The sequence below is a fragment of the Pongo abelii genome, chromosome 4, assembly GCF_028885655.2.
Source record: "Pongo abelii isolate AG06213 chromosome 4, NHGRI_mPonAbe1-v2.0_pri, whole genome shotgun sequence".
In the NCBI taxonomy this organism is placed as follows: domain Eukaryota; kingdom Metazoa; phylum Chordata; class Mammalia; order Primates; family Hominidae; genus Pongo; species Pongo abelii.
Window position 1 is genome coordinate 5,474,202 of NC_071989.2, and position 27,063 is coordinate 5,501,264.

The 27,063-nt window shown below is 38.9% G+C and overlaps 1 protein-coding gene across 1 annotated transcript in view; it reads left to right on the plus strand.

Annotated features, from left to right (window-relative positions):
- Positions 1 to 27,063, plus strand: part of ICE1 (interactor of little elongation complex ELL subunit 1) — a 67,724-nt gene that overhangs the window by 36,697 nt on the left and 3,964 nt on the right. The window contains exons 13-17 of the mRNA XM_024247266.3: positions 1,050 to 5,837; positions 6,955 to 7,123; positions 9,432 to 9,592; positions 14,097 to 14,287; positions 16,512 to 16,618. Coding sequence (XP_024103034.2) covers positions 1,050 to 5,837; positions 6,955 to 7,123; positions 9,432 to 9,592; positions 14,097 to 14,287; positions 16,512 to 16,618 — 5,416 coding nt within the window. The remainder of the gene's footprint in view (positions 1 to 1,049; positions 5,838 to 6,954; positions 7,124 to 9,431; positions 9,593 to 14,096; positions 14,288 to 16,511; positions 16,619 to 27,063) is intronic.

The following is a 27,063-nucleotide window of genomic DNA, read 5'->3' on the forward strand; positions in this document are numbered from 1 at the left end:
TAGGTATGAGGTATGCATGTACACAGGCGAGATACTGGAGGGAGGCTGTGGTGGTGCACAGACGTTCAGGACCTGCCAGCACTTGAGTGCAGCGGAAGTCATGCAGCTCTGATGTCATCCAGTAAGAGTATGGAAGAGGAGAAGATGGAGTCCCAGTCAGGACCCTGGGGAACCATCCCTATGTAAGTGACAAGTAGAAGAAGTGTGAGGAAAGGAGATTGAAAACAAGGGCAGAATAGATGAAAGCCAGGAGATGGTGGTACTCTGGAGTTCAAGAGGAAAGAATTCTTTCAGTAGGAGCAAGTTGATGTCAGCAGCTGTTAATCTTCACCAGTTCACTGTTCTCTAACAGAATAGAGACAAGGTGGTTGATGCCGTCAGTGCACGCCAAGTGGGCCACATGCTCTAGGCAGTTAACTCAGGAGGAGACGAGTTGGGGGTCAGGGAAAGGTTCTGGAGCAGAGGTGGCTGGAGAACAGGCTGGGAGGGAGAAAGCGTTGTAAGGGTAGCACAGGTGTGGTTGATGACATCAGTCAGGCTGTGAGGACATGTTGGGGAGGAGATATGTGGTGGGAGATACCCACAAGACTGCACCCCTCCCCCGCTGCACAAGGCTGTACCGGGCACAAGTCAGACACACCAGAGAGAGAGGAAATAGAGAGTTGTGAAGCCAGAGGCCAGCAACCTGGGTCAGAGCCTTTGTTACTAGATGATGGGGAAGTAACAGTGTGCAAGTAGGAATGTTTGAAAGTTAAGAGAAACATAACCCTGTGTAGAGTGGGGTGTGGCACTTGGAAGCATGTCTGTTATTGGGGGAGGTGTCTCTGTGGGGTGCTGGGCACCCTTAAGGAGAGAGCAGAACAGTGTTGGAACAAAGCTGGAGAACTCCCCACCCACCACAGAGATTCCAGGCCCTAGCCTGCCCCTGCTCAAATGTGATTGTAAAGATTCTTCAGGAAACATGTACTTTTAAAAAATAATGCACTTAATTGATAGTCATGTTAATCTGTTGAATTAGTGTTTGACAAGTATAATTCATATTTTTAAAGGAAACCTACTTTGGAGAGTATACAGATTCCAGCGATAATGACTCAGTCCAGCTTAGAAATTCTGCTGAGTCTGTTTCAGAAGATGATACAACTGAATCACATTATTTTGGCTCATTGAGAAAAAATAAAGGAAGTGGTACAGGGGAGGAAAAGCCCAAATCACACGAAGCTATCCAAGCTCTGAATACATGGGAAGTAAATAAAGTGACAACTGCTGGACTGGAGACTTTCACAGCAACACTGAGAGAATCTTCTGCCACACACTCCTTAGTTGGTGAAAAACACTGGACCACAGCATCTCGATCCATGAGTGATAGAAAAAGAGACATTTTACATGAGACAAAAACACAGATGGAGGTTAGGGAAATAGATAAGTCAGTGCAAACTGAGAAGACCATTCATAAACTCACTCGAGGTCTGTGCGTTGAGAGATTGTCTGCCAGCCCTGCACAAGAGAAGGAAGCTGCCCCTGGGAAGTCTGAGTTGTGTTCTTCTCCTCTTGGCAAAAGGCCATTAAATGAACTCATGGAATCTGAAGGAAAAACCCTATTGTCTAAAATGATAGGATCGCCCAAATCAGAGTTTACTAAGTGGACACGAATTAATGAAATCACTTCTGAACCAGACCGTATCACAGTTTCTGGCCATTTTCACAGACTATCTAGAGAATTGGAAAAGGAAAAAGAAGATACTCAAGGGTTCACTTTAGGAGAATCGCCTGAATCAGAAGATGATGACTCAGGTGATGGCATGGATGTAGCAGGGCTTGACGTTGAAACCAGTTTTTCTTCCTCTTCTACCTTGGTAGCATTGTCTGTTGGCAGTAATCCCCAGTCTTCTTCTGGGTTAGACTGTGGTAATGATACAGATATTACTACTAAAGTATTCTCTACTGAACCGCATCATTCAGAACATAAATTGCAAACTAAAACTTTAAACACATTACATCTGCAGTCTGAGCCACCGGAGTGTTCTGTAGGAGGAAACAACTTGGAGAATAGCTTGTGTGCCTTGAACCCTGAATTGGGAGCATCTAATTTTAATGATCAGAAGAGCAGTGGGATAGAATATACAAAAGTAGTAAAAGGCTTGACCAAAATACATTCACCTCCTCGGTCAGTATTTATGAAAGCAACAAAAGATGGGCAATGTGAAAGTCAAGATCCAAGAATTGAGCTCACACTAAATAAGCCAGATTTCACGTCATTAATAGGTTCTCAGGCTGCCTTGATCAAGAGTGGTTTGGGTTTTGTTAAAAGTACTTCATGGCACCATAGTGATTTATTAAGGAAAGGTAGCGAAGAAAGTCTGAGAGCCAAATCAGAACATGAACAGAAGACTAGCCATCAGTTACAAAAGGCAATGCCATGCCTACAAAGTAGAGGACCAACACCCAAGCCTGATCTTCTTAGAGAAAATAACAATCCTGTAGAATTCAAGACCACTGCATCGGTGTTGCCTAATCAAGTATCAGTTATCACAAAACAGACAAGACCTGAAAAGGTTCAGAGTGCCAAATTGGAACACTTGAGGCTACATAGGGATGAGCCTACTTTAGTAACAGAAAATAGTGGCAACAAAACTGGTATGTCAACTATAGCAAAATGTGATGGGGAAAGAGATGATACAACACAAAACATCATGGAGGTGGCTGCTGTGAAAAGCATTTCACCAGAAGTTTCTGCCTCTAGGAGAAAATTAGATTTTAATTCTCCAGGTGGTTCTTCACCAGTAGAAAATTCTGATTGTTCCACAAATAGCAGATTATCTTTCTCTTCTGAAAACATCCTCATCCAAAACCAAGACATTGTGAGAGAAGCTGCAGTGCAGGGAGATGGGCAGAAGCAAAGGCAGCCTCGGACCACAGATCTGGACTCCAGTGGGACACATGGCAGTGAGGTGCTTCCAGCCACAGAAGTGACCATGTCAGGAGGTTTTTCTGTTGAAGAAACCAGCTGTGGAGACACAGGGAGATCTGGTGGTGAGGCCCTGGCTGTTGCAAATGATTCTACTAGCACACCACAAAATGCTAACGGACTTTGGAAATTGAAATCTATAACTCCCGGTGGTGCTTTGCCTGAGTGTTTTGGTACCACAGACACTACTTTTTCTTCAGCATTTTGCAGAAAACATGGAGAGACACAGGATACCTCCCAAAGTAGCCTGCCTGGTACCTTACATTGTTACACAGGCATTCGAGAGGGGGGAGACGACACTGAGGTAGAGAGTGAGGCATTTAGCTGCAGTGAGGGGAGCGAACAGCAAGATGCTCCTGATGACCCACAGAAAAATTTAGGAGATACAGATGCTGGTGTAGCCGAGGTGAGACCTTCCTTAGAGGTAGGTTATTTGACGTCAGCTCTGCAAGATTTTAACATAAGTACTTTTTCTGAGCTGGATAGACTTTCCACATCAGAGGTTGTGATGTTTCTTGAGAGCTGCCAGTTAGGGGATTATAGTTCAGGGGACTCTGTTTCTGAATGTTCTAGTAAAGGAACCCTAAGTAAAGAAATGAACAAAGAATTAAAGGCAAGTGAAATAGGAGAAAAATACAGAAAGCAACCCTGTGAGGAAGAAACACTTGGAACCTGTGAAGAGTGGATTGAATCAGAGGAAGATGATTATTCGTTAAAAAATACAAGTCAGCTCACTCAGTGTTCTTTGGAAACTCTGTCTGAGGTTCTGACCAAGATTAGGCAAGAACTTCAAACAAATTCTGAAGATTGCAATGGTAAAGATACTGGCAGTTTATTGCTCTTAAATATAAATAACAGCATGACCACTGAGAATTTAAAAGAGAAAAGTCCATTTCGGGAAACGACTGGCTCCTCATCACATGCTTCAGAACCAACCCCACAAGCAGCTGCCTTGGACGCTGAGGGCAGCTCTCCCATCAGCGGTAGGCCTCAGAATGAAAACACTCAGAGCAGACCAGAGGCCAGTTCAGATGCAGGCAGGCAAACCGATGGTGGGGAAGAAGACCTGCCAGAACCTGTGGAGCCATCAGCCTTGTGCTCTGACTCTGTAATGGAGCCATTGATAGAGCAAAGTTCTAACTGTGAGGCCGAAACAACATTTCAGTGTCAGATAGCAACAGTGACCTCAGAAGTTATAAACGTACTTATAAATAAGGATCAGAATCTAGTCATTGAAAAGGGGGACAACTGGACAATCATCAGTGGTGTGGCTGTCCTGCCACATGTGGACCAGGTCGCACTGTGTGACATTCCTGGAGACATCCCTATTTCTCAGGATCAAGGAGAGCTGGAAGCCGGTTGCATCCCAGTGACTTCTGCTGAGAAGTCCCCAGAGGCCAGTCACACTGGCCCTGCATTTCAGGAGGCTCCATGTGGCAATAATCTTTCATGTCCCCAAGAGGATGTTTCAAGCAGTGGTCAGAGCACCAACTTTGATAAGAGTCGTTTGCGAAATAGACCCGTTAAACCTAGTATATGGATTAGTTCTCAAATCTATGATCAAAACTTCGAGACTCAGATTGTTGCATCTGATCACACATATTATAACTCAAAACTAGAGCCATCTGGCAAAAATAAGAATCGATCAAAGATTTCAAACAAAGATCAGTCAAACAAACCAGTAAAAACTTCAGCGTCGAGCAGAGGTGAAACTCATCAGAGTGAAGTTGCTCAGTCATTTTCAGGGGAAAAAGCTAATACAAAAACTCAAAGAAGCCAAACTCAGACCATTTTAGCAAATGCTGATACATCCACTCCTACAGATTGTTCTCCTGACACACTGAGTAAAATACGGCAAGAGGTGGGGCCTCCTTTGCCGCCTCTGCTTGCTCCTCTGATAGCTACACCTCCAAGGACTTCACAGCCACTCTCTCCACTGATATCGAGTTCTAGTCCTTCCTCACCAACCTCTCCTGTCGGCCAGATTTCTCCCTTATGTGAAACCCCAGTGCCTCCTGTCATGTCTCCGTGGCCAGAGGACCCCAGACGTGCCTCTCCTCCAGATCCTTCTCCATCTCCATCTGCAGTTTCAGCCAGTGAGAGGGTAGTGCCGTCTCCTCTGCAGTTCTGTGCGGCCACACCAAAGCACGCACTTCCTGTGCCTGGCCGACTGCCACCCTGTGCATCTGGCCATGCCGCTGTGGGAGGGCCTCAGGAGAATTCTGTGAAAATCCTTGACACCATGTACCCAGAGTTATCTGCCAGGGCCCGGACCCTCAACATCCTCAAAGGGAATATTCAACTCACACGAGGTCCACCTGCTGACTGTAAGAATTTACCGGGACCTGCCAGTGCTATGATAGGATTCAAAACGATCACTTCAGCAGCAACTGCTTTTGTCAAAACTGGGAGCAGCTCTGGTGGTGACTGTAACGAAGACAAGTCAAGAGATTTGGGGACTCAGCAGGATTCAAGCGGGAAAAGAACACTGTCAACGTCTACACTGAGAAGTGCTAAGAGACTGCGCCTAGACACTGGGTCCCCAGAACCAGAAACCAGGGGAGTCACTGCAGAAGGAATCCACAAGAACCTCCCAAGGAGCCTCCCTCCAGCTGAAGTTGCAACAACAGATGAGGAAAGAAGTTGTTCTAGTCCAGCCATCAGTGCAGTTTCACAGTTGCCTTTAAGCCCAAAAGAAACTGTGGAGTCCCATGATAAAGCCATAGCTAATGCCCTGAAGAAAATTGCAGAGTTTTCTTTTGATCTGTTACCTGTCATTCGTAGTCATGTATATGTGGGAAATATCTCCAAAAAGCCCGTAATGAGAGATCAAGAGAAAGAAGTTGTTTATGAATTTAGCACAACAAAAAAGGTATGTGGCTGCTCTTTTCTAAGTGCATTAGGGATTACATGTCCTCAAAGACAGATGCTGTTTACTGTCAGCAAAATGTGTAGATGACCATGAACAAAAGTTTTACTTCAAGGATGAGAGTTATCCATGTAAACATTACGACTATATTTCTAGCCAGCATTTTACAGATTTAAAATACGATAAGACGCTGGAGATTTGGTCATTTCTATTCATTAAATTGCTTAAAATTTTTTTAAAGTGTCTGTCAGGACTAAAATTACATATATCCACTTGATCCTGGCATGTTTAGAGGCTTAAAATTATTTTCTTCAAAGCTTTAAATTATCACATAATTTTTCTTTTCCTTGAGTTTTTGTTACAAATCAAACAGGAGCAAATGCTTGGTGTCAAGAGAGGGAAAAAAGGGATGGTTTAAATTTAAATACGTAGTTTATTAGGACTTTTATAGTTCTATATTTTCTAAATATCCACTGGTACCTTGCTTGGATGACTTCTAGTGCTAGACAGATCACACTTAGTGCTTATCTGCATATACTTGGAGTCATTTTGGCATAAACATTTATTTTTTTAGATTGCTTACTTGCAGAAAGCATAAGGAGTTCCATAAGTCACTTTGAAAGGAAATGAATGCATATATCAAATTATCATGTAATGCTCCTCTTAGGACGAAAAGTGTTACTTAGTATTTTAAATTTAAACAGTATATAGAGTAAATTAGAGTTTAGAAAACAAGAATGAGAGTAGAATTATATACTGTATTTCATACACTCACATACGCAGATTACATAAGGCAAAACCCAAGAAATTATGATTATTTGACTAGTGGTAGTGACAGTATGTAGCTAGGTCTTTTGAGACTTGCATTCTGGCATCTGCAGCATTTACCAACCGTAGGAAACAGACAGGTGTGGGGATTTCTTCAATGCCCCCGACCTCGATTCTCATGATTTACCATGCTAGGTAAGTTCTTACCAGTTACTACTGTGCTCTACCTTCTGATAGCGCAAGTTTTATTTTTTTCAATAGATACCTAAGTTTTGTAACTTTTAGATAATCTTTGATAGGCTAAAGATAAATATGAGTGTACATTGCCTTTTTAATTTTTTTTTCAATCCAGCATTTAGCAGAGTGCTTGCTTCACTCTATTCTCTCAGAACTAAAAATTCAGAAGATATCTATGGACCACAATTACATTCACGCCCTCTGCAGGGTGTATGTGGGTATTTGTCGGCAACTTGGAGACTTGGAAAGAGCTCGTTTGTTTTGCTACAGCCTACTTAAAGAAGGTATGCTTAGATTGTGACAATTTTGTATTGAAAATATACGATTGCCTTTTTCCCTTAAACTGGAGTCTAAATTTTCAGCTCTGATTAGTGTGTGTCTTTTAAAATAATGTTATGTTTTGTCCATTGAATAGCTTTAGCTATACCCAGCTGCACCTGGTCTTTAGTAGGGCTTACTTGTATCAGCACTATATTTCCACTTGTAAATAAATGAGTATCTCTCATTACTGTGTATTTGTTCTGTGCTCTGTGCAGCTGCTTTAGAATTAGATATAGTTGCCTTAAAATATGGGATACTTTAAGTGACAAGCCAAACTGCTGTACCACTAGGTGGAAAGGGCAGCAACTTTAAGATGGAATTGTAAGCTGATGAAAAGAAGTAGATGAGAGAAAGCTGAAAGGAGATGGTGACATGAGGGTTGTCCTTTGATTCTCTTTTCTCTTTACTATTTCTTCTATCCCTACTAGTGGATGAGACTGGGAATCATTCTTTGCTGTATCAAATTATCAGTATTTTTAAATCATATGATATACAAATGAAACCTAGTATCATATCCGTTTTATCTCAGTGGTAAACGTTTACCATCTTTGACTAACATGTTTATGGGGCTTATAAATCAGGATAATTGAGTATATCCATCACTTTTTACTGTTGTGAACGAAGCTGCTAAGTGTTTCATTTGCCCACTTCATTTCTTTGTTTACTCTTTCAGTCATTCATTCAACAGATCATTATGGAGTGAATGTTAGGATTTCTGTGATGATTAAAATCAGATGGAGGTACACTTGTCCAGTGGGACTGACAGCCCATAGTCACATCACAAACACACACATGAAGTTCAGCAGTTGGCGGGTGGTGGGACGGAACGGGTGTGGGCTCGGCCAAGACCACGATGGATTTCTTCTTCTTCCTCAACCACAGCAAGCCCATTCTTAGCTCAAGCTTTTGTGCTGACAGCTTTCTTGCTCTGTTTCCCTCAACTCTTGTGTTTCACTCCATTAATTTCGCATACCTTCCTAGTCATCCTGGATCTCTTATTTTTCTTTATTTGCCTTCATGGCACTTACCACTTCTTAAAGACTAAATATTTTGTTTGCTGTCTCTCTGCTCCTCTAGCTTGTATACTCTGTAAGGAGAGAATTTATTTGTCTTGTTTCTACTCTGAAGTGTCACCAGATAAACATAGGATTCAAAAATTAACAGATCAGGTTTAGTGCAGTGAGTTTGTGCTTTGAGCTATCTATTCTTAGATGTGTCAATGATAGATAAAGCAGAACAAGAAAACTAAAAAGATGTGATTGTACAGCAAACAGGATAAAAATCTTTACTTTGGAAGGCTGTTTGACAGTTTCTTATGAAATTAAAACATTCATTTATCCTATGGCTCAGAAATTCCACTCAGGCACTTATGCAGCAGAAACACAGAGTTAGATCATGACATCATTACATAAACTAGCACACAGATGTAACATCTTGACTCATAGGAGCCCATAACTGGAAACAAATGTCCATCAGCCAGTGAATGGAAAACATTTTGATATATCAAGCAGTTAAATACTACTTGGCTATACAAAGAAATAGACTACCAATGTGTGCAACAACACGGATGAATGTCGAAAACAACATGCTGAGTAGGGAAGCCAGACAGAAGAAAGTACCTACTTCACAAATCCATTAATAAATATTTGAGAAAAGGCAAACTAATGTATAGTGACAATAGATCAGGGCTTCTCTGTATCTGGGGTGAGGTAATTCACTGCAGAGCACGAGAGCGAGAGAAGTTTTGGAATGATGATATTGACTGTTGTGGTGGTGGTTTCGTGGATTTAATCATTTGTCCAAATTCATTGAACTTTATACTTTAAAAGAGTGTATTTTATTGTCTGTAGACTACACTTCAATTAATTTTTAAAAAAGAGACAAAGTCAGAGTGTAGGAGAAAGTATTTACAACAAAAGAATTGTCATCTAGAATTTATTTTAAAAAATTCTTCAAATCAGAAGCTTTATGTGTTCAATGAGTAAATGTAATGCATAAAAACCTATGTAATGTAATGTAAAACCTATGTAATGCATAAAAATTGGCTGTAATGACACATACCAAATGGGAGAATTCTGAGACCAAGGAAGTTGGAGAACGGATTTTGGAAATGACTGTGACTGGAGTCTCATCTGGGCTCCCCATTTACAGCTTCCTCCATTGCAGGATGCCTGCAAGGCACCAGTGAAATTAATACAATTTGTTCTTAATTTGCAATTTATTCACTTGATCATACATTAAAGATTTATTGTATTATTTTATTTCTCATAGATTTTCCGGAGTCTGAAAAATTAACTTTGTTTATTGCAAACATGTGGCATGATATATTTCTCTCTCAATCGGTGATTAATAAAGCAATGCAGTTAGTTGCCAGGCAACGTGCTAAAGGAGAGGTTCTGAACTGCTTGAGAGCTTTTCTTAATTGGGAAAAGGTGAGCTTTATTTCTATTTCTTACAGTACCTTACTTTTAGATACTATGTAAATGTTATTATTTTGTTGTGTATTTAGTTTTCTATTAGTTCATAGGCATTTTCTTCTTTCTAGATCTTTTAAAATTTAATCAGTTTAGCCTGAGCTTATCCATTTTGTTCATTAAGTATGCATGAGACATTGAAGGAAGAATAGTAGACCAAAGGATTGTGTTGATTAACAGTTTGTTTTATACACTAATTTATGACTGATGAAACCCACACATAGGTATATATGTTTAAAAGTCTCAGAGAAGCTACAAAATTATTTGGCTCTTCAATAGATACTTAGGTAAAAATATATATATTTCAGTTTTTTCCTATTAGGATTTTTAAAATCTAATATGCTTTATTTTTCTTTCCAGTTGATAGAATTTGTTTTTATGCTAACTACTTTGTTCCCGTGTTATCTTTTATTATTATTTTTAGTTATTGATAAGTTAAAGTAAGTGTCTAGATGGGTGTTCTTTCATCATTTTATTTCATTCATTCATTTTATCTAATGAGAGTCTAACTACCAGTAGCAAACTTCAAGAAGAGGTACTGAAGCCAGTGATACTGATTTTTAAATTTTATTTTCTATTTTTAATGAGCATGTATTTCCTTTTCTAAAAACTACCCTTGGCTTATGTGTGGAGCAGAATTTTATATGCTCTTTTGCCTTTTTTTATTATTACTTTTGATGTTAGTATTTGTTAGGCTTTTATTTTTTTATAAAACGTAAAGGAAAGAGCTTTTGGTGGTCAAAAGTTAGGTAAATATTAAAAAGCAAGTTTGTAATGATCTCTTCATCAATCTATCTAGACACAACAGAGTAGATTCATGTGAGGTATTGTCATAAAGTCTAGTTGGTCATTTTGTGTCAGGAGGGACATCCCGACTCCTACCAGTGGATACCAGCAACTACATATATATCTGCTCCAGAGGGCTGCCAGCCTCCAGAGAGTTACCTGCTTTGAGGGTTACTGCCTTCAGAGGGTTACCTGTTCCCAGAGAGTTACCTGCCTTGAGCATTACCTGCCCCAAGAGAGTTAACTGTTCCCAGAGAGTTACCTGTTCACAGAGTTACTTGCCTCCAGAGTATTACCTGCCTCCAGAGAGTTACCCGTTCCCAGAGGGTTACCTGCCTACAGGGGGTTACCTGTTCCTAGAGAGTTACTGTGTCTGGAGAGTTACTTGCCTTTAGAGGGTTACCCACCTTCAGAATGTTATTTGTCCAGCCTGCTCCTGCTGTCACTCGGTCTTTCCGCTTGCACACTAGAGCCCATCTCCTTTCACCTGTTCAGAATTAAGCAGGATATGGTTAAAAAGACATTACTTATGAAGAACATAACATTTTATTAAATGTATTTGCTAAATATTGTATCAAATAAAAATACATAGTCAAAACTTTAAGAAAGGTGAGAAATACTTGGGGAATAAAACCCCATTATATTACAGGATTTCCAAATACTCGCTTACAGAATTAAACATTTGGTAAACAAGAATGAGGACATAGTACAGTTCATTAATTTAAAAAGTAAACGTGTATGAAGAATATGTATTTTTTATATATCTATGACACATTTGCACAAATGAATGATGAATTGGCCACATGAAAACATTAATTTCTAAAAGCAAAGATTTCACACCCAAAATTCTCTGGTAATAATTCAGTAAAATTTAACAGAAAAAAAATTCAAAATATTTACATTTACTTTGAAATTGAGATATACATTCTTAGACAATCTGGGAACAAATAAAATATGAAAAGTAAAATCACAGTCTTAAAAGTCAATGAAAAGGTAAACTCAGAATCAAAGATCTCTAGCTTTTTTGGAAAACATGTACTCATTAAAGTATCTTAAATGTCTTAGTTGTTTAGCAGAAAATAAATGAAGTTAACTGCTACTCATCTTCAACATTAGAAATATGACAAGGGAACCAGAGAAAAAGAATAAATTTTAAGAGATAATAGTAATGAAGTGGAAAAGAAACAGAAACACATAGAAGACAAAAATACTACCTTTAAAAAATGCCAGCAACATAGATAGCTGACAGTGCAGATCAGCAAAAACAGAGAAAAGCAAAAATAGTGAAGATTTGAAATGGGAAAGTAGACATATAGGATACAGAATGAGAAGACTACTACCTGCAGTCCTATAGCAGCAGATTTGGAAACAGGGTGATTTCCTGGCAAAATAAAAATGATGAATATTGGCTTTGGGGTAGAAAACTTGAAAAGACTGGTTGAAAAGATGATTAAAACTTTTCTATACAAAGACATGTATAGATTCTACCTGAGTTTTAATCTAATCTTTAAAGAACCAAGTAACTGTAATCTATTTTAAGCATGAGGAAAAATTGAAAGCCTCTGTTCATTTCTAATAATAAAACCCAATTTAAAATGCTATAAGAAAGAGAAAAAAGCCAGTTTTTAGTGAGTCACTTAGATGTAAAAAGTGTCACTAAACAGCAGATTTCAGTAGTGTATTCAAAGAATAATACTTTATAACTAAATAGAGTTTATCCTGATAAAACAAGGAGAATTCAGAATCAGAAAATCAATACATTACTAAATTAAAGAAGAAACCCCCATGGGATTATTCCTAGACTAGGAAATAGAAGGAAACTTATTAAATATGATACTGCTAGTTAACAAGAAATCAGTAGTATTATCTTCAGTGTAAAATTTGAAATTATTGCAGCTTTTAAAATCATGAGTTAGGGATTCCTGCTGTAACCATGATGGGAAGTATTTCCCTGGGTTGGGTTCTTCAAGGTGGTTCTTCCTCCAACTTATTCTGGTGGAGTTGATAAAATCTTAAAGGATGCTCTATATGTAGAAGTGACTTCCTGGTTTAAATTACTGCTGAATTTTAAAGTTGTAAATTTATAAACCTTTTAAAAAAGCATTTAAATTCATGAGTCATGTTTCATTTCTAAATCAATTAATTGTTAACAAAGTAAGAATGTGTTTACTTTGGCCATTGATGAATGTTAGTTAACTCATGTATTTAACAGATTAACATTTCCTAAATAATCTTATTTACAAATTTCAGATTATCTTAAAACTTTAAACGTATTCATAAACTTAAGATGTATTCTTCAGAAACACTTAAAGTAGGCCTTCAAATCTAATAAGCATAATCTTCTAAGCACTTAAGCAACTCTTGAATGTAGAACATGAGTTGTAATAAATATTCAATGTTTACAAACAATTACATTCTGTTAAACACGTCTAATTAAAATTATGATTCTAATACCAAATACTTCAATTACAGCCACACCTTAAACATAGGAGATTCTCAGCACTTTATGGAGCGTGTATTGTATACATGCAGATTATCCCATGTTCACAATTACTGCAAAATGTAAAATAGGTACTCAAAAAAGTGAATATATGGATTTGATTTCTTTCATGTCAAAATTTATTTCTGCATCTGCTCAGGTTGTGAAGTCACTGATTTTTCTAAGTGGGAAATATTTACCATACTGGCTGAGTTTTGGTTATCAGGTGTATTACTTTGAACCATGATTTGGCTATGGATTATCTTATAGAAACCTTGAGACTTAGAACCTTTCAGGATATATATGGCTAAGCTACAGGTTCACTTGTTGAGTCCTTCTAGTAATAAAGCAAATTTCCAAGCCCAAGGCTTTTCTTGTATTAAGTATATTGAGTATTATATGTGTATTATTTTTATAATGAAACTCATGCAGTGCTGGTGGAAACGTGAAAAGGCATGACTACTTTGCAAAATTGTTGGGCACCATCTTATAAAGTTAAGCCATTTCTTAGCCAGAGACCCAGGAGTTCCACTCTTAGGTATTTTCAAGAGAAGTGAAATTTACATCCTCACAAAGGCTTGCACATGAATATTCGTAGCAGCATTAACAGTAGTCAAAAGTGAATTGATAAACAGTAATATGTCCATATAATTGGTTATTACTCAGCAGTAAAAAGAAGTTCAAACTACTCTTTCATGCAACACTATGGATAAATATCACAACACATTATACACAGGTGTGAAAAAAGCCAGAAATAAGAATCTATTACTGTCTGATTCAGTTTTATGAATTTCTCGAAAAGGCAGACTGATACTCGATGTCAGAAAAATAATAGAATTTAAATAATTTTTAAAGGTTTATTTTTATAATTATAACTAGCTTTCTAACTTTAATTATCTAATTTGAGTTGATGAAACTGAAACTGTGCTTTCCTATCTGGATTACAGGTAAGCTCTTTTCTACCTGATTGGATCCTGCATCCTGCCTATATTGCTTTTTAATCTGGCTCATCCAACTACCGTTGTGTAATCATTCTGTGACTAAGATAAACATGGTTCCTTAGTCAAACTGTTTTAAAAAGGTATCTCAGATTAAATGATTAGTCATCGAATGCTTATTGTAGTCTTTTAGAGAACTAAGGTAAGATGCATTCTATTTGAAACTCCAGATTTTATTTTATTTCTTTTCATTTGCTAGAATGCCCCGGTAGATGTTGGCTTCATGGTTTCTAAGCTGCTTTTGACCATACAGTTATGTCCAAAAACAGAATTTCAATCTAGTGAAAAATTTGGTGAAGACCTAAGTGATAACACTTGGGAATACATATTTGCCATTGATCTGCTCTGCTGCCATCAGAAATGGATCTGGACGCATGATAACATCATAAGGTTAGTTATTTTACTAATTTAAATAAAGATGTGTTATTGTAAGGTTGAATTGTTGAACACTGAATTATGGCTTGAATCGTTTTTGTCGTTTAAGCGTGTAAGGCAGATGAAACATTTACAAATGACACTGTTTTTATTTTATAAGAGTTAATAAAACTACCCTTAAGATACCTTCATCACGGCCGGGCATGGTGGCGCACTCCTGTAATCCCAGCACTTTGGGAGGCCGAGGTGGGCAGATCACGAGGTCAGGAGATCGAGACCACCCTGGCTAACATGATGAAATCCTGTCTCTACTAAAAATACAAAAAATTAGCTGGGCGTGGTGGCGGACGCCTGTAGTCTCAGTTACTTAGGAGGCTGAGGCAGGAGAATGGTGTGAGCTCGGGAGGCAGAGTTTGCAGTGAGCGGAGATTGTGCCACTGCACTCCAGCCTGGGTGACAGAGTAAGACTTCATCTCAAAAAAAAAAAAAACAAAAAAACTACCTTCATCCCTATCACATTTTCTTGCTTTATTTTTCTATAGTACCTGTCACTAGTTTTTGTGCAATTCTGCTATTATCATCTGTCTCCCCAATAGAAATGACTCTGGAGGGGCGGAGGGTGGCCTTGTTTGGCTTGTGGCGTATCCCTAGCATGCAGAACAGTGCCCACACAAGGGGAGCACCTGGCGAATGTATGTTGAATGAAATTAATTATCATTATCGTAACATACAGATGCTCACAAAACCTAAAGGGAAGAGAAATATTCAGAATTATAAATTAGCAGCTTCTGTCACCTGGGAGAAAATTAAGCTCTCAGACATTCATTGTATGTAGTAAATTAACTTTTCTCTGTGCATCTATAATTCTGGCACTAGCTTTGTACCATCTCTGAGAGAATGGAGAAAACTGTCACTCAAATAATTTTTCTGTAGGTCTTAATTTTCTTGTGGAACCCTGGCTGAGAAAGGCTGGTTTAAGGGAGTTGGTGACATTAAAAAGGATGCATCAAAGGTTTGATAATCCATATCCTTGAGATACTTGAAGCTGTGGAAATTACCTTGTCCATGGATCCATGTGTGTCCAAGGATGTCTGTTACTCTTGTTCATCATCTTGACACTAAGGGAAGATTAGACATCTGAATGTCAAACAGTAAGGAATCAAATCATGGCACTCCTCTATGAGATGATAGCTATATTAAAACACATAGCTATGAATGAATTACTATGTATTGACATGGAAAAGTATTTCCCAGTCTGTTAACTAAATAAGAAAATGACAGAACAGTCTGTCCAGTGCCAGTCTGTATAATGATGTGTCAGGGCCTGCTGTGGGCCTCAGCTTTCTGACTCCTCATGGGAACCCATGAGGCAGGGCCCTGCTGGCCCCAGTTATGCATGAAGAGACCAGGGCCGGTGCCCGTCAAAGATGCTTGGTCCATGATCCCTGCACTCGTGAAGACATCATCAAACATGAGGATCTCCACCTGAGCAACTGCCAACCCTGCTCCCTTCCTCAGCACTGGTGGCTCTCTCCAGGTTGTTTACATCCATAGAGAGTGGGGAGTATCTAGAAGAAAAGCCAGAATTAGAAGAGTAGTAATGATCTGAGACTGAGTTTGGAATGCTTTTAATTATCATTTTTCTTTTGTCTACATTAAAGTTTTCTAGTGATTCTTTAAGAATGCCATGAAAGAAGTAGATAGATTTTTGAAAAAACAGATGACAAAGAGGAATTGGCACTGTTTTCAGTCAGTGGAAAGTTTCTTTTATCCATCTAAAGTGTTATTTGATTACTGAAGTTACAATTTTCCTCTGGCTTAGCTCCTTTTGGTTTACATGCACAGCTTTATTTGTCTGTGATCCTGCCGGGTAACTTGGCTTCTAAAACACAGGGGCTGCTTTTGCACCTGGAGAGTCCAAGTGAAAACTCAGGCTCTACCACTTCATAGTTCTGGGACACTGGGGATGCTGTTCAGCTTCTCTGTCCAAAGCCTTGTTCAGAAGAGTTAGAACAAGATGCAAGCGCTGAATTTGCAGCCACGTTTAAGCTAGCATGGGTACAACTATGCTCTTGGAGAAGATGTGAGCATCCAGTATCTGTTCTCACTTGAACTCACAATGTTAGATCCTCAGCAGTTACCCTCTTTCACTTATTGCTTAAGGATCATTTATAAGATAAATCATTAGTATTATTTGAGTGATGATGAGCATACATCTTTTCATGTTGTTGTTTTATAGTAAGGAGCTGTGGCCTGTGATGGATAAGTGGATAAAATACAGAAAAGGACATGCGAACATTGCGTATACTCCTGATATTATTATAGCCTCAATACTGAGGCTGATTGGTAAGTTGTCTGTTTTATTATTTTTTTTTCTTGTTATTGATATCTTGATGGAAGGGTAGGGGGTAACTGTATAATAATGTATGCTGACTTTGAAAATTTCTGATTTTACAACCATCAGAGTAGATACTTTTGTACTTAAGTCATTCTCCTTTCTCTCTCCTTGTAAATTAGTGTTTTATTCATCTTTTTCAGAGATTAAGATTTTTCATGTTAGTACATTTTAGTTACAATTGAGTTCTTTTTAGATGCTAATACTAATATACATAAAGACTAGGATATATAAGTTGCTATAAATTATACTGTAGTTTCATTTGGTTTCTAAAATAAGGATTGTATTAAGCCATTCTTGCATTGCTATATAAAACTACCTGAGATGGGATGATTTATAAAGAGGTTTCATTGGCTTCCAGTTCTGCAGGCTTTATAGGAAGTAGAATGCTGGCACCTGCTTGGCTTCTGGGGAAGCCTTAGGGAGCTTTCAATCATGGTTGAAGGTGATGGGGGAACAGATACATCACATATGGAAAGCAGGAGCAAGTGAGGGGTAGCGGGGAGGGGTCACACACTTTTAAATGACCAAATCTCCTGTGAACTCAGAGCAACAGCTTGCTCACCACAAGGATGGCCCAAGGCATTCATGAGGGATCCGTGCCCATGATCCAGACACCTCCCACCAGGCCCCACCTCCAGCACTGGGGATTACAATTCAACGTGAGATTTGGGCGGGGACAGATACACAAACTATATGGAGGATATCTTCATACCACCTGCCCCAATTTTTTCATACTTGCTTGTTAAGGGTCACTTAAGTGTATTACAGAAATTAAACGATTGTTTAAAAATATTTTAAATGAGACATGGATCCTTCTTAATTTCATATTTAAAGAGGACCTCAATGGCCATTTGGTTCTGCTTCCTTATTTGCTACAAATCGTTAGTTTTTATTTTTACTTATCTCCTATGAATCTTTATTTTTATTTTCATTTTTACTTATTTTTTTCTTCTGTCTTGTCTTCAACAAGCTGCTGTCCAGGCCCTGCAGAATTATCAGTGATAAGATCTATTAATTAGAAAGATCTCTTAGACACAAAAAACCCTTCAAAAAAATCAATGAATCCAGGAGCTGGGTTTTTGAAAAGATTAACAAAATAGACCACTAGCCAGACTAATAAAGAAGAAAAGAGATAAGAATCAAATAGACACAATAAAAAATGATAAAGGGGTTATCACCACTGATTCCACAGAAATATAAACTGCCATCAGAGAATACTGTAAACACCTCTATGCAAATAAACTAGAAAATCTAGAAGAAATGGATAAGTTCCTGGACACACACACTCTCCCAAGACTAAACCAGAAAGAAGTCAAATCCCTGAATAGACCAATAACAAGTTCTGAAATTGAGGCAGTGATTAACAGCCTACAAACCAAAAAAGCCCAGGACCAGACAGATTCACAGCCAGATTTTACCAGAGGTACAAAGAGGAGCTGGTACCATTCCTTCTGAAACTATTCCAAACAATAGAAAAAGAAGGAATCCTCCCTAACTCATTTTATGGGGCCAGCATCATCCTGATATCAAAACCTGGCAGAGACAAAACAGAAAAAGAAAATTTCAGGCCAACATCTTCAATGAACATCGATGCGAAAATCCTCAATAAAATACTGGCAAACCAAATCCAGCAGCATATCAAAAAGCTTATCCACCACGATCAAGTCAGCTTCACCCCTGGGATGCAAGGCTGGTTCAACATATGCAAATCAATAAGCCTAATCCATCACATAAACAGAACCAGTGACAAAAATCACATGATAATAGATACTGAAAAGGCCTTCAATAAAATTCAACATCCCTTCATGCTAAAAACTCTCAAACTAGGTATTGATGGAACATAACATAATTAGAGCTATTTATGACAAATCTACAGCCAGTATCATACTGAATGGGCAAAAGCTGGAAGCATTCCCTTTGAAAACTGGCACAAGGCAAGGATGCCCTCTCTCACCACTCGTGTTCAACATCGTATTGGAAGTTCTGGCCAGGCCAATCAGGCAAGAGAAAGAAATAAATAGGAAGAGAGGAAGTCAAACTGTCTTTGCAGATGACATGATTGTATATTTAGAAAACCCCATCGTCTCAGCCCAAACACTCCTTAAGCTGATACGCAACTTCAGCAAAGTCTCAGGATACAAAATCAATGTGCAAAAATCACAAGCATTCCTATATATCAATAATAGACAAGCATAGAGCTAAATCATGTGTGAACTCCCATTCATAATTGCTACAAAGAGAATAAAATGCCTAGTAATAAAACTTACAAGGGATGTGAAGGACCTCTTCAAGGAGAACTACAAACCACTGCTCAAGGAAAAAGGACACAAATGGAAAAATATTTCATGCTCATGAATAGGAAGAATCAATATCGTGAAAATAACCATACTGCCCAAAGTAATTAATAGATTCAATGCTATTTCCATCAAGCTACCACTGACTTTCTTTGCAGAATTAGAAAAAACTACTTTAAATTTCATATGGAGCCAGAAAAAAGCCCATATAGCCAACACAGTTGTAAGCAAAAAGAACAAAGCTGGAAGTGTTGCAGTAGACTTCAAACTATACTAAAAGGCTACAGAAACCAAAACAGCATGATACTGGTACCAAAACAGACATATAGACCAATGGAGCAGAACAGAGACCTCAGAAATAACCACACATCTACAGCCATCATCATGATCTTCAACAAACCTGATAAAAACAAGCAACAGGAAAAGGATTCCCTATTTATTAAATGGTGCTGGGAAAACTGGCTAGCCGTATGCACAAAACTGAAATTGGACCCCTTCCTTACACCTTATACAAAAATTAACTCAAGATGGCTTAAAGACTTAAATGTAAAACCCAAAACCATAAAAACCCTAAAAGAAAAACTAGGCAATACCATTCAGGACATAGGCATGGGCAAAGACTTCATGACTAAAACGAAAACGCCAAAAGCAATTGCAACAAAAACCTGAATTGACAAATGGGATCTCATTAAACTAAAGAGCTTCTGCACAGCAAAAGAAACTACCGTCAGAATGAACAAGCATCCTACAGAATGGGAGAAATTTTTTGCAATCTATCCGTCTGACAAAGGTCCAATATCCAGAATCTACAAGGAATGTAAACAAATTTACAGGAAAAAACAACCCTATCAAAAAGTGGGCAAAGGATACGAACAGACACTTCTCAAAAGAAGACATTTATATGGCCAACAAACATGAAAAAAAGCTCATCATTCACTGGTTATTAGAGAAACACAAATCAAAACCACTATGAGGTACCATCTCATGCCAGTTAGGATGGTGATCATTAAAAAGTCAGGAAACAACAGATGCTGGTGAGGCTGTGGAGAAATAGGAATGCTTCTACACTGTTGGTGGGAGGGTAAATTAGTTCAAGCATTGTGGAAGACAGTGTGGTGATTCTCAAGGATCTGGAACCAGAAATACCATTTGACCCAGCAATCTCACACTAGTGGGTATATACCCAAAGAATTATAAATCATTCTACTGTAAAGACTCATGCACACATATGTTTATTGCAGCACTATTTACAATAGCAAAGACTTGGAACCAACCCACATGCCCATCAGTGATAGACTGGATAAAGAAAATGTGGCACATAATATACCATGGAATACTATGTAGCCATAAAAATGAGTTATGTCCTTTGCAGGGACATGGATGAAGCCGGAAGCCATCATTCTCAGCAAACTAACACAAACAGAAAACCAAGCACTGCATGTTCTCACTCATAAGTGGGAGTTGAACAGTGAAAACACGTGGACATGGGAACATCACACACCGGGGCCTGTCGGGGCGTAGGGGGTAAGGGGAGGGAGAGCATTAGGACAAATACCTGTGGGACTTAAAACGTAGATGATGGGTTGATAGGTGCAGCAAACCATCATGGCACATGTATAGCTGTGTAACAAACCTGTACATTCTGCATGTGTATCCCAGAACTTAAAAAAGAAAGCTCTCTTAATTTTGACCTGACTTCTCTATCTGTAGCATGTATTCTTTCCCCCTGGGGAATATAAAACAAGCTTCATCCAATTTCTGCATTATGGCCCTTAGATACTTCGAAGATAATTATGACTTTTAAGTATCTTTGGATTTTTCTTTTTTTCTTTTTTTTTGAGATGGAGTCTGGTTCTGTTGCCCAGGGTGGAATGCAGTGGCGCAATCTCGGCTCACTGCAAGCTCCGCCTCCCGGGTTTGCGCCATTCTCCTGCCTCAGCCTCCCGAGTAGCTGGGACTACAGGCGCCCGCCACCACGCCCGGCTAATTTTTGTATTTTTAGTAGAGATGGGATTTCATCATGTTAGCCAGGATGGTCTCGATCTCCTGACCTCGTGATCCACCCGCCTCGGCTTCCCAAAGTGCTGGGATTACAGGCGTGAGCCACCGCGCCCGGCCGGATTTTTCTTAATTAAAACTCACAGATAGCATCATTCGAAATAAGGTTAGTGTTTGAGAATTGGTTATATAAGTCAGTCTAAAAATAGATCACAGTAGGAAATACCCTATGAATTTTGTTACTGTATCGGCAAATTTGCATTCCTCCTCTGTGTGTACTTTGCATGCAAATATAGCAACATTGCCCTAAGTAAATAAAATGGTTCTAGACAAAAACCTGGTTACAAAGTAGACACCAGATTTAACTGGAAATAACCATTAATACACTTGGAGATAAGTTACCAAACAAGAGGGTAGGAGAACCAAATGATTGCCAAAGACTACGAATTTGGAGGAGATACATCAGAAGATAAGCAGAGGCACAGAAGTGGAAATGAAACTATGCCATGTGGTGTACAGGTTCAAAACTGTTTTGCTGAATTCCTCAGTTCAAGATACCCTCAAGAACAATTTCCATTCTAGCTGTGGAGCACTAGGGAACACAGGAGGGTCAGTGATGGCATTCTCCATAGTTAGGTGACATCCGTGTATCTGGAAATGCTGATTTCAGTAGCAGCTTCTCTTACGAATTCAGGAAAAAATGCTCATGCTTTTGACTCATTCTAAATTGTGAAATCTTTTTGAGAGTTAAAAAAAATTAGAAGAGATGTCTTAAGATGTAAATAAATATGTTATCCTAGATAATCTGTGGAATTTTCAAAACAATATGGTATTTTTTTAAGTCACACTTTAAAATATGGTGTTTTTTTGTTCTTGTTTTACTGGTTGTGTTTCTGTATTGGTTAATCTGGAGAGGAAATAAGAGTGAAGATTGTGTTTTTTGTGGTCAGCAGCCTCATACAACAGCGGAAGCAGCCTCTTTGCGTTTATAGAGGAGGTTCAACTGTACCTGTGATTTATCTTGGTGTCTTCTCCAGTGTGTCTTCTAACTAGTGTTTATCTTCTGGGGTTACCAAATTTGGCTGGCCATCCAAATTGCCAGAGAAGCTTTTTAAAAAACATAGATTCTCAGGCTCCATCTTCCAAGGTTCTGATAGCGTTAGAGTAGTGTCTGCAAAGCTCTGTAGGCATGCTAATGAAATAATGGGTTCGGAAAAGAATGATTGCCATAAATAAAATAGTATACACAGTCATTCACCGCATAACAATGTTTTCATCAGCAGTGGAGCACATACCAGAAGGTGATCTCGGAAGATGATAATACCTTGTTTTCCTGTACCCTTTCTATGTTTAGATACACAAATGCTTACCGAAGTGTTATAGTTGCCTCCAGTATTCGGTATAGGAACATGCTGTACAGATTTGTAGCCTATGAGTAGGCTACACCATATAGCCTAGGTGTGTAGTGTCTACTCCATCTGTGTTTGTGCAAGTGTACTCTAGGATAATGTTTGTCTAAGGACAGAATCTCCTAAAAGATGAATTTCTTAAAATGTGGTCTCCTGGCTAAGCGACCTGTGACTGTACTTTACCTTTCATTTAGATGTCACAAAACTCTTTTAAAGAAAACTATTTAAGATTATATACTTTCAAATATGTACCTTAAAATATGTGAATTAAGAATATGTTAATAGTTTATTTAAAAAGAAGGATGTGTAATTGTAGGGATAAAATATGGCTTGTAATTGTATTCAAATCAAGTCTAGTTTATTCTTTGAATCTAAAATTCTGGCTGTTGAGAGCCAAATAATTTATGACTATTTAATAATATGTATTATTTAGAGTAATATATGCATACTTATACAATTAAGAGTGATATACAATACAATTATATGTTATAGAGAATAAGAATAATGTGTAATTAACATAATATATAATTGACAGTACCATGTACTAAAATGCTTATAAACATATAAAAGCAGTTCAGAGGATGGATAATTAGCGTAATGTTGAAGTAGGATCAAAGTCAGGAAGAATAAGCCCTTCTCAGGTCTGCCGATGAAGTCGTGTGCATGAGCAAGATGGGTGTGGGGAGGCTGGAGCACAGCCTAGCGGGCTGCCACGTGTGCACAGGTGCGCCAGCGCAGGAGAGGAGCAGCAGAACCTGGTCCTGCCTGTCCTTTTCGTGCCGTGGCACTATACGCAGGAGATGGGACTCAGAGCCAGGCCGTTGCTGGGTGACAAGGATAGTAGTGTGGGCTGAGGGCAAGGGGTGAAAGTGAGTGAGGCCTGCTGTTTAGGCCTGGCAGATTTCTCAGAGGTGACATTAACACCTCAACCCCCCAACACACACACACACACACACACACACACACACACACACTCATCTGGATTGGGAGTTTGAATTGTTACTAAGGAGAAACTGTTAGTGAACTTTCTTGCCATTTCTGAATCTGACCTTGACTGAAAAATTGAGTAAAAAATCAAGTTGGTAGGCTGTGATTTAATAATATTAACTTAAGTCACACACTGATCTTCATAAAATAAAGGAATTGTCTTTATTCTTTTTTTGTTGTTTTTCTGAGACGGAGTTTCGCTCTTGTTGCCCAGGCTGGAGTGCAATGGCGTGATCTTGGCTCACTGCAACCTCCACCTCCCAGGTTCAAGCGATTCTCCTGTCTCAGCCTCCCGAGTAGCTGGGATTACAGGCATGCGCCACCATGCCCGGCTAATTTTTTATTGGTTTTTTTTAGTAGAGACAGAGTTTCTCCATGTTGGCCAGGCTGGTCTTGAACTCCTGGCCTCAGGTGATCCTCCTGCCTTGGCCTCCCAAAGTGCTGGGATTACAGGCGTGAGCCACTGTGCCCGGCCTCTGTCTATTCTTAATTCAAAATTTGCACATCCTATTAATGAGATTTTTACTCCATGGACAGTAAAACAAGCTTTATATCAGTGAGACTTGCATTGTCTAACGTTGGATTCAGGTGTGAGCATTGCTAACAGCAAATGGTCACAGGATTAGTACACGGGGTTTACTCCAACCTACCTTAATGATAAACTATTAAAGAGCATTCTGTGGAATGCTTGAATTGCTCCAGAGTCACAGAAATGTGGTGGAGAATAGAAACTGATCTCACTGCAGTGCTCAGTTCTTGGCAGAGCTGAGGCCTAGAAAGATTAAGCCCTTGTCTGAGGCCATCCAGTGGAAAGGTAGCAAAGTTGGGACAGAAATTTGCCTACCACTGGATTCAGTGGAGTGTAAATCTGTAGAATACCACCTTTCTGCTCCAAAGAGCTTATAAAATCCGGAATAATTTGCCCCTCCTGGTATTAACTGGAACCTAGAGCTAGGAAAACACTGTGTCACATGTCAGGTTTCTGCATGTCTGACTGAAGTAGCCATTATTCAGTGATTTCTATCTGTTCTCTTGGCAAATCTGTCAGCTTTCCTTTGAAATTGTGTCAGCTCACCCTTCCTTTGCAAACTTGCATCCAGAATCTTAAATGAAAACCCTGCTGTCTCTATCTTCTAATAGTGTTTACCGTGCCGTCTCTATCTTCTAATAGTGTTTACCCTGCCGTCTCTATCTTCTAATATGTTTACCCTGCTGTCTCTATCTTCTAATAGTGTTTACCGTGCCGTCTCTATCTTCTAATAGTGTTTACTCTGCCGTCTCTATCTTCTAATAGTGTTTACCCTGCCGTCTCTGTCTTCTAATAGTGTTTACCTTGCCGTCTCTGTCTTCTAATAGTGTTTACCCTGCCGTCTCTATCTTCTAATAGTGTTTACTGGAAGAGTCTGCCTGTAGACTTACTTTCTGTGTAGGCCTCAGCTCTGCTGGGGCTCCCTTGACAGTGCTGGGGATTGCATTGTCATGGACGTTGAGATTAGCTCCACATTTCTTATTTGTATTCTAATACAGCTGGATGGCCCTGGGCGTCCTCACATACCTTCTGTGGGGGAGCTCTTTCTCCATCATAGCCGATCTGTCATCTCTGTCAGGTCGTCGTATATTGAGTCTTTTTCCCCAAATCATCTACTAGACTCATGATTTCCTCTTACTTTACTCCCTAACTCCATTAATTTAAGTTGCTTATAAAACTGAATTTCATTAAGCGCTTTTAATTGAAAGGGAGAGCCCTTATAACATGATTATATATTTCCTGGGAACGCATGCACATCCCGTGATTGAAGAATACCATAGCTGTGTTAGATACACATCCCTTTCTCTGCTATTAGTCATACATTTAATATCCGTGGTGGATTGTTTCAGAGGACAGATCCAGTGGTATGCTGGTAGCAGTTTAATCAGATTGCAAAGAGATATTTGAAAGTGGTCAGTGACCTGAAATTTCTGATTTCTGAAGTAAATTACTTTTCAGTTTCCTAGGCTCCCTAGAAATTATTCAGATATTTACAATGTCATCTTAAATTGGGAGTTATCCTGATATTCTTTGATCTGTAATCATTTACTGAGCATCTGCTGTGTATCACAATATTCAGGCTGCAAGTACCTAGCACTAAGCTAGTTCCTGTAGAGGATACAAAGTAATGCAAATTACTTAAGCGCCCCATGCCTCAGCTTCTCCGCATTTAAAATAGAGATGAAACTCATATGCTGGATTCACATATAGACCTGTGGGACGTTTGTAGTATTGAGAGAGAATGTGAACACAGAACGCTGAGCATACAATATGATACTGTTGTAAAACCACATCCAAGATGTGTTCCGCAATCCTCCTACTTAGGAGTCAAAAGAAGATGAGGATTTGCCTGGATGGAGGGAGCAGGATTCCACTTTGAAGCAAGTTCTCATTCATAGGAGAGCTCCTGGAGTAAGGGAAGGCTGCGAGTGTAGGGGAATGGGGGGAATGATGCCATCCTGCTTGCTTTAGCCTTTAGGGAATTTGGTTGCCCTGTGATCTCCATCCTTGGATCTTTGGTTCTCATGCCTGTTAGTTATTATTGAGAACCCTCAAAGAACTTTCGTTACTCCAGGTTATATCTATCTGTATTTACTGTGTTAGTAATTAAAAACTCAGAAATTGTTCATTTAGTTATTCATTTAAAATGAACAGTAATGAACCCATAAATGACGTTTTTAATGAAAGGTAACTGTATTTCCAAAACAAACAAAAAGTAATGAGAATCGCATTGCCTTGTTGCAGACCTTTGTACTGTCTGGTTTGATATCAGATGGCTGATTTTTCATTATCTGTTCTGCATTCATTCTCGTGTGTTTTTCATATCCATGAGACTGAATATATGAAGAAAACCCATTCTCATACAAATACATAGTTGATGGAGGGCAGAATCTTTTATTAGCCTTTTCAAATACGGATATTCTTTTTTGATGCTACAATAAAACTCAACAATAGTAATTTCTTAAAGGTTACTTGAAGTGTGAAATCTGAAATGCTGTCAGTGAGCTTTTTGTACCTTGTTACACTAAAATCCATTGAGCTAGCTTAAATGTTGAAGGGATCCTTTTGCCCACTTACGATTTTGTAACCTGCATTATTCACTTGGAAAATAATTGATTGACATAGATCTTCGAAATGTCAACAATACCCAAAAATCACATTTAATATCACCAATCTCATCACAGAAAAGTCTTAAATATTGTAAAGCTGTCAAGCTCAGGAGAGGTGATGAAAATTGTTCCAAACTTTTAATTTTGCTTAAAAGCTCAGATGTTATTGACCACAAGGATAAAGTTCATTTAAGTTACAGGTTCACTTTGTTTATTGTTGAAAATAATCTGTGTTGTTCCAGTTAGCCATAGTTTGTCAGTTCTTTCAATCAAAGGTGGTGTCCTATGAGAAAAAAGCACCTAATTTCACTTACAAGACAAACAATTGGATAAGTGCATTTCTTCACAACAACCAGTGTACTCAGTGTATGGGGGAGTGCTTCCTGTGCCGTCTACAGCATGTTACAGAGTTCTGTGCTTAGGGGTCCAGGTTTAGTGAGAGTAATTGTGACTAAGTAGAATTGGCTTTTTGACTGTGAGCACCTGGCAGTGGAGAATAACTCCCATTTAGCGAGGTGCCACTGTCTTGACTTGCACTCACAGTCCGGTAGTTTGATCTGCTGTGAC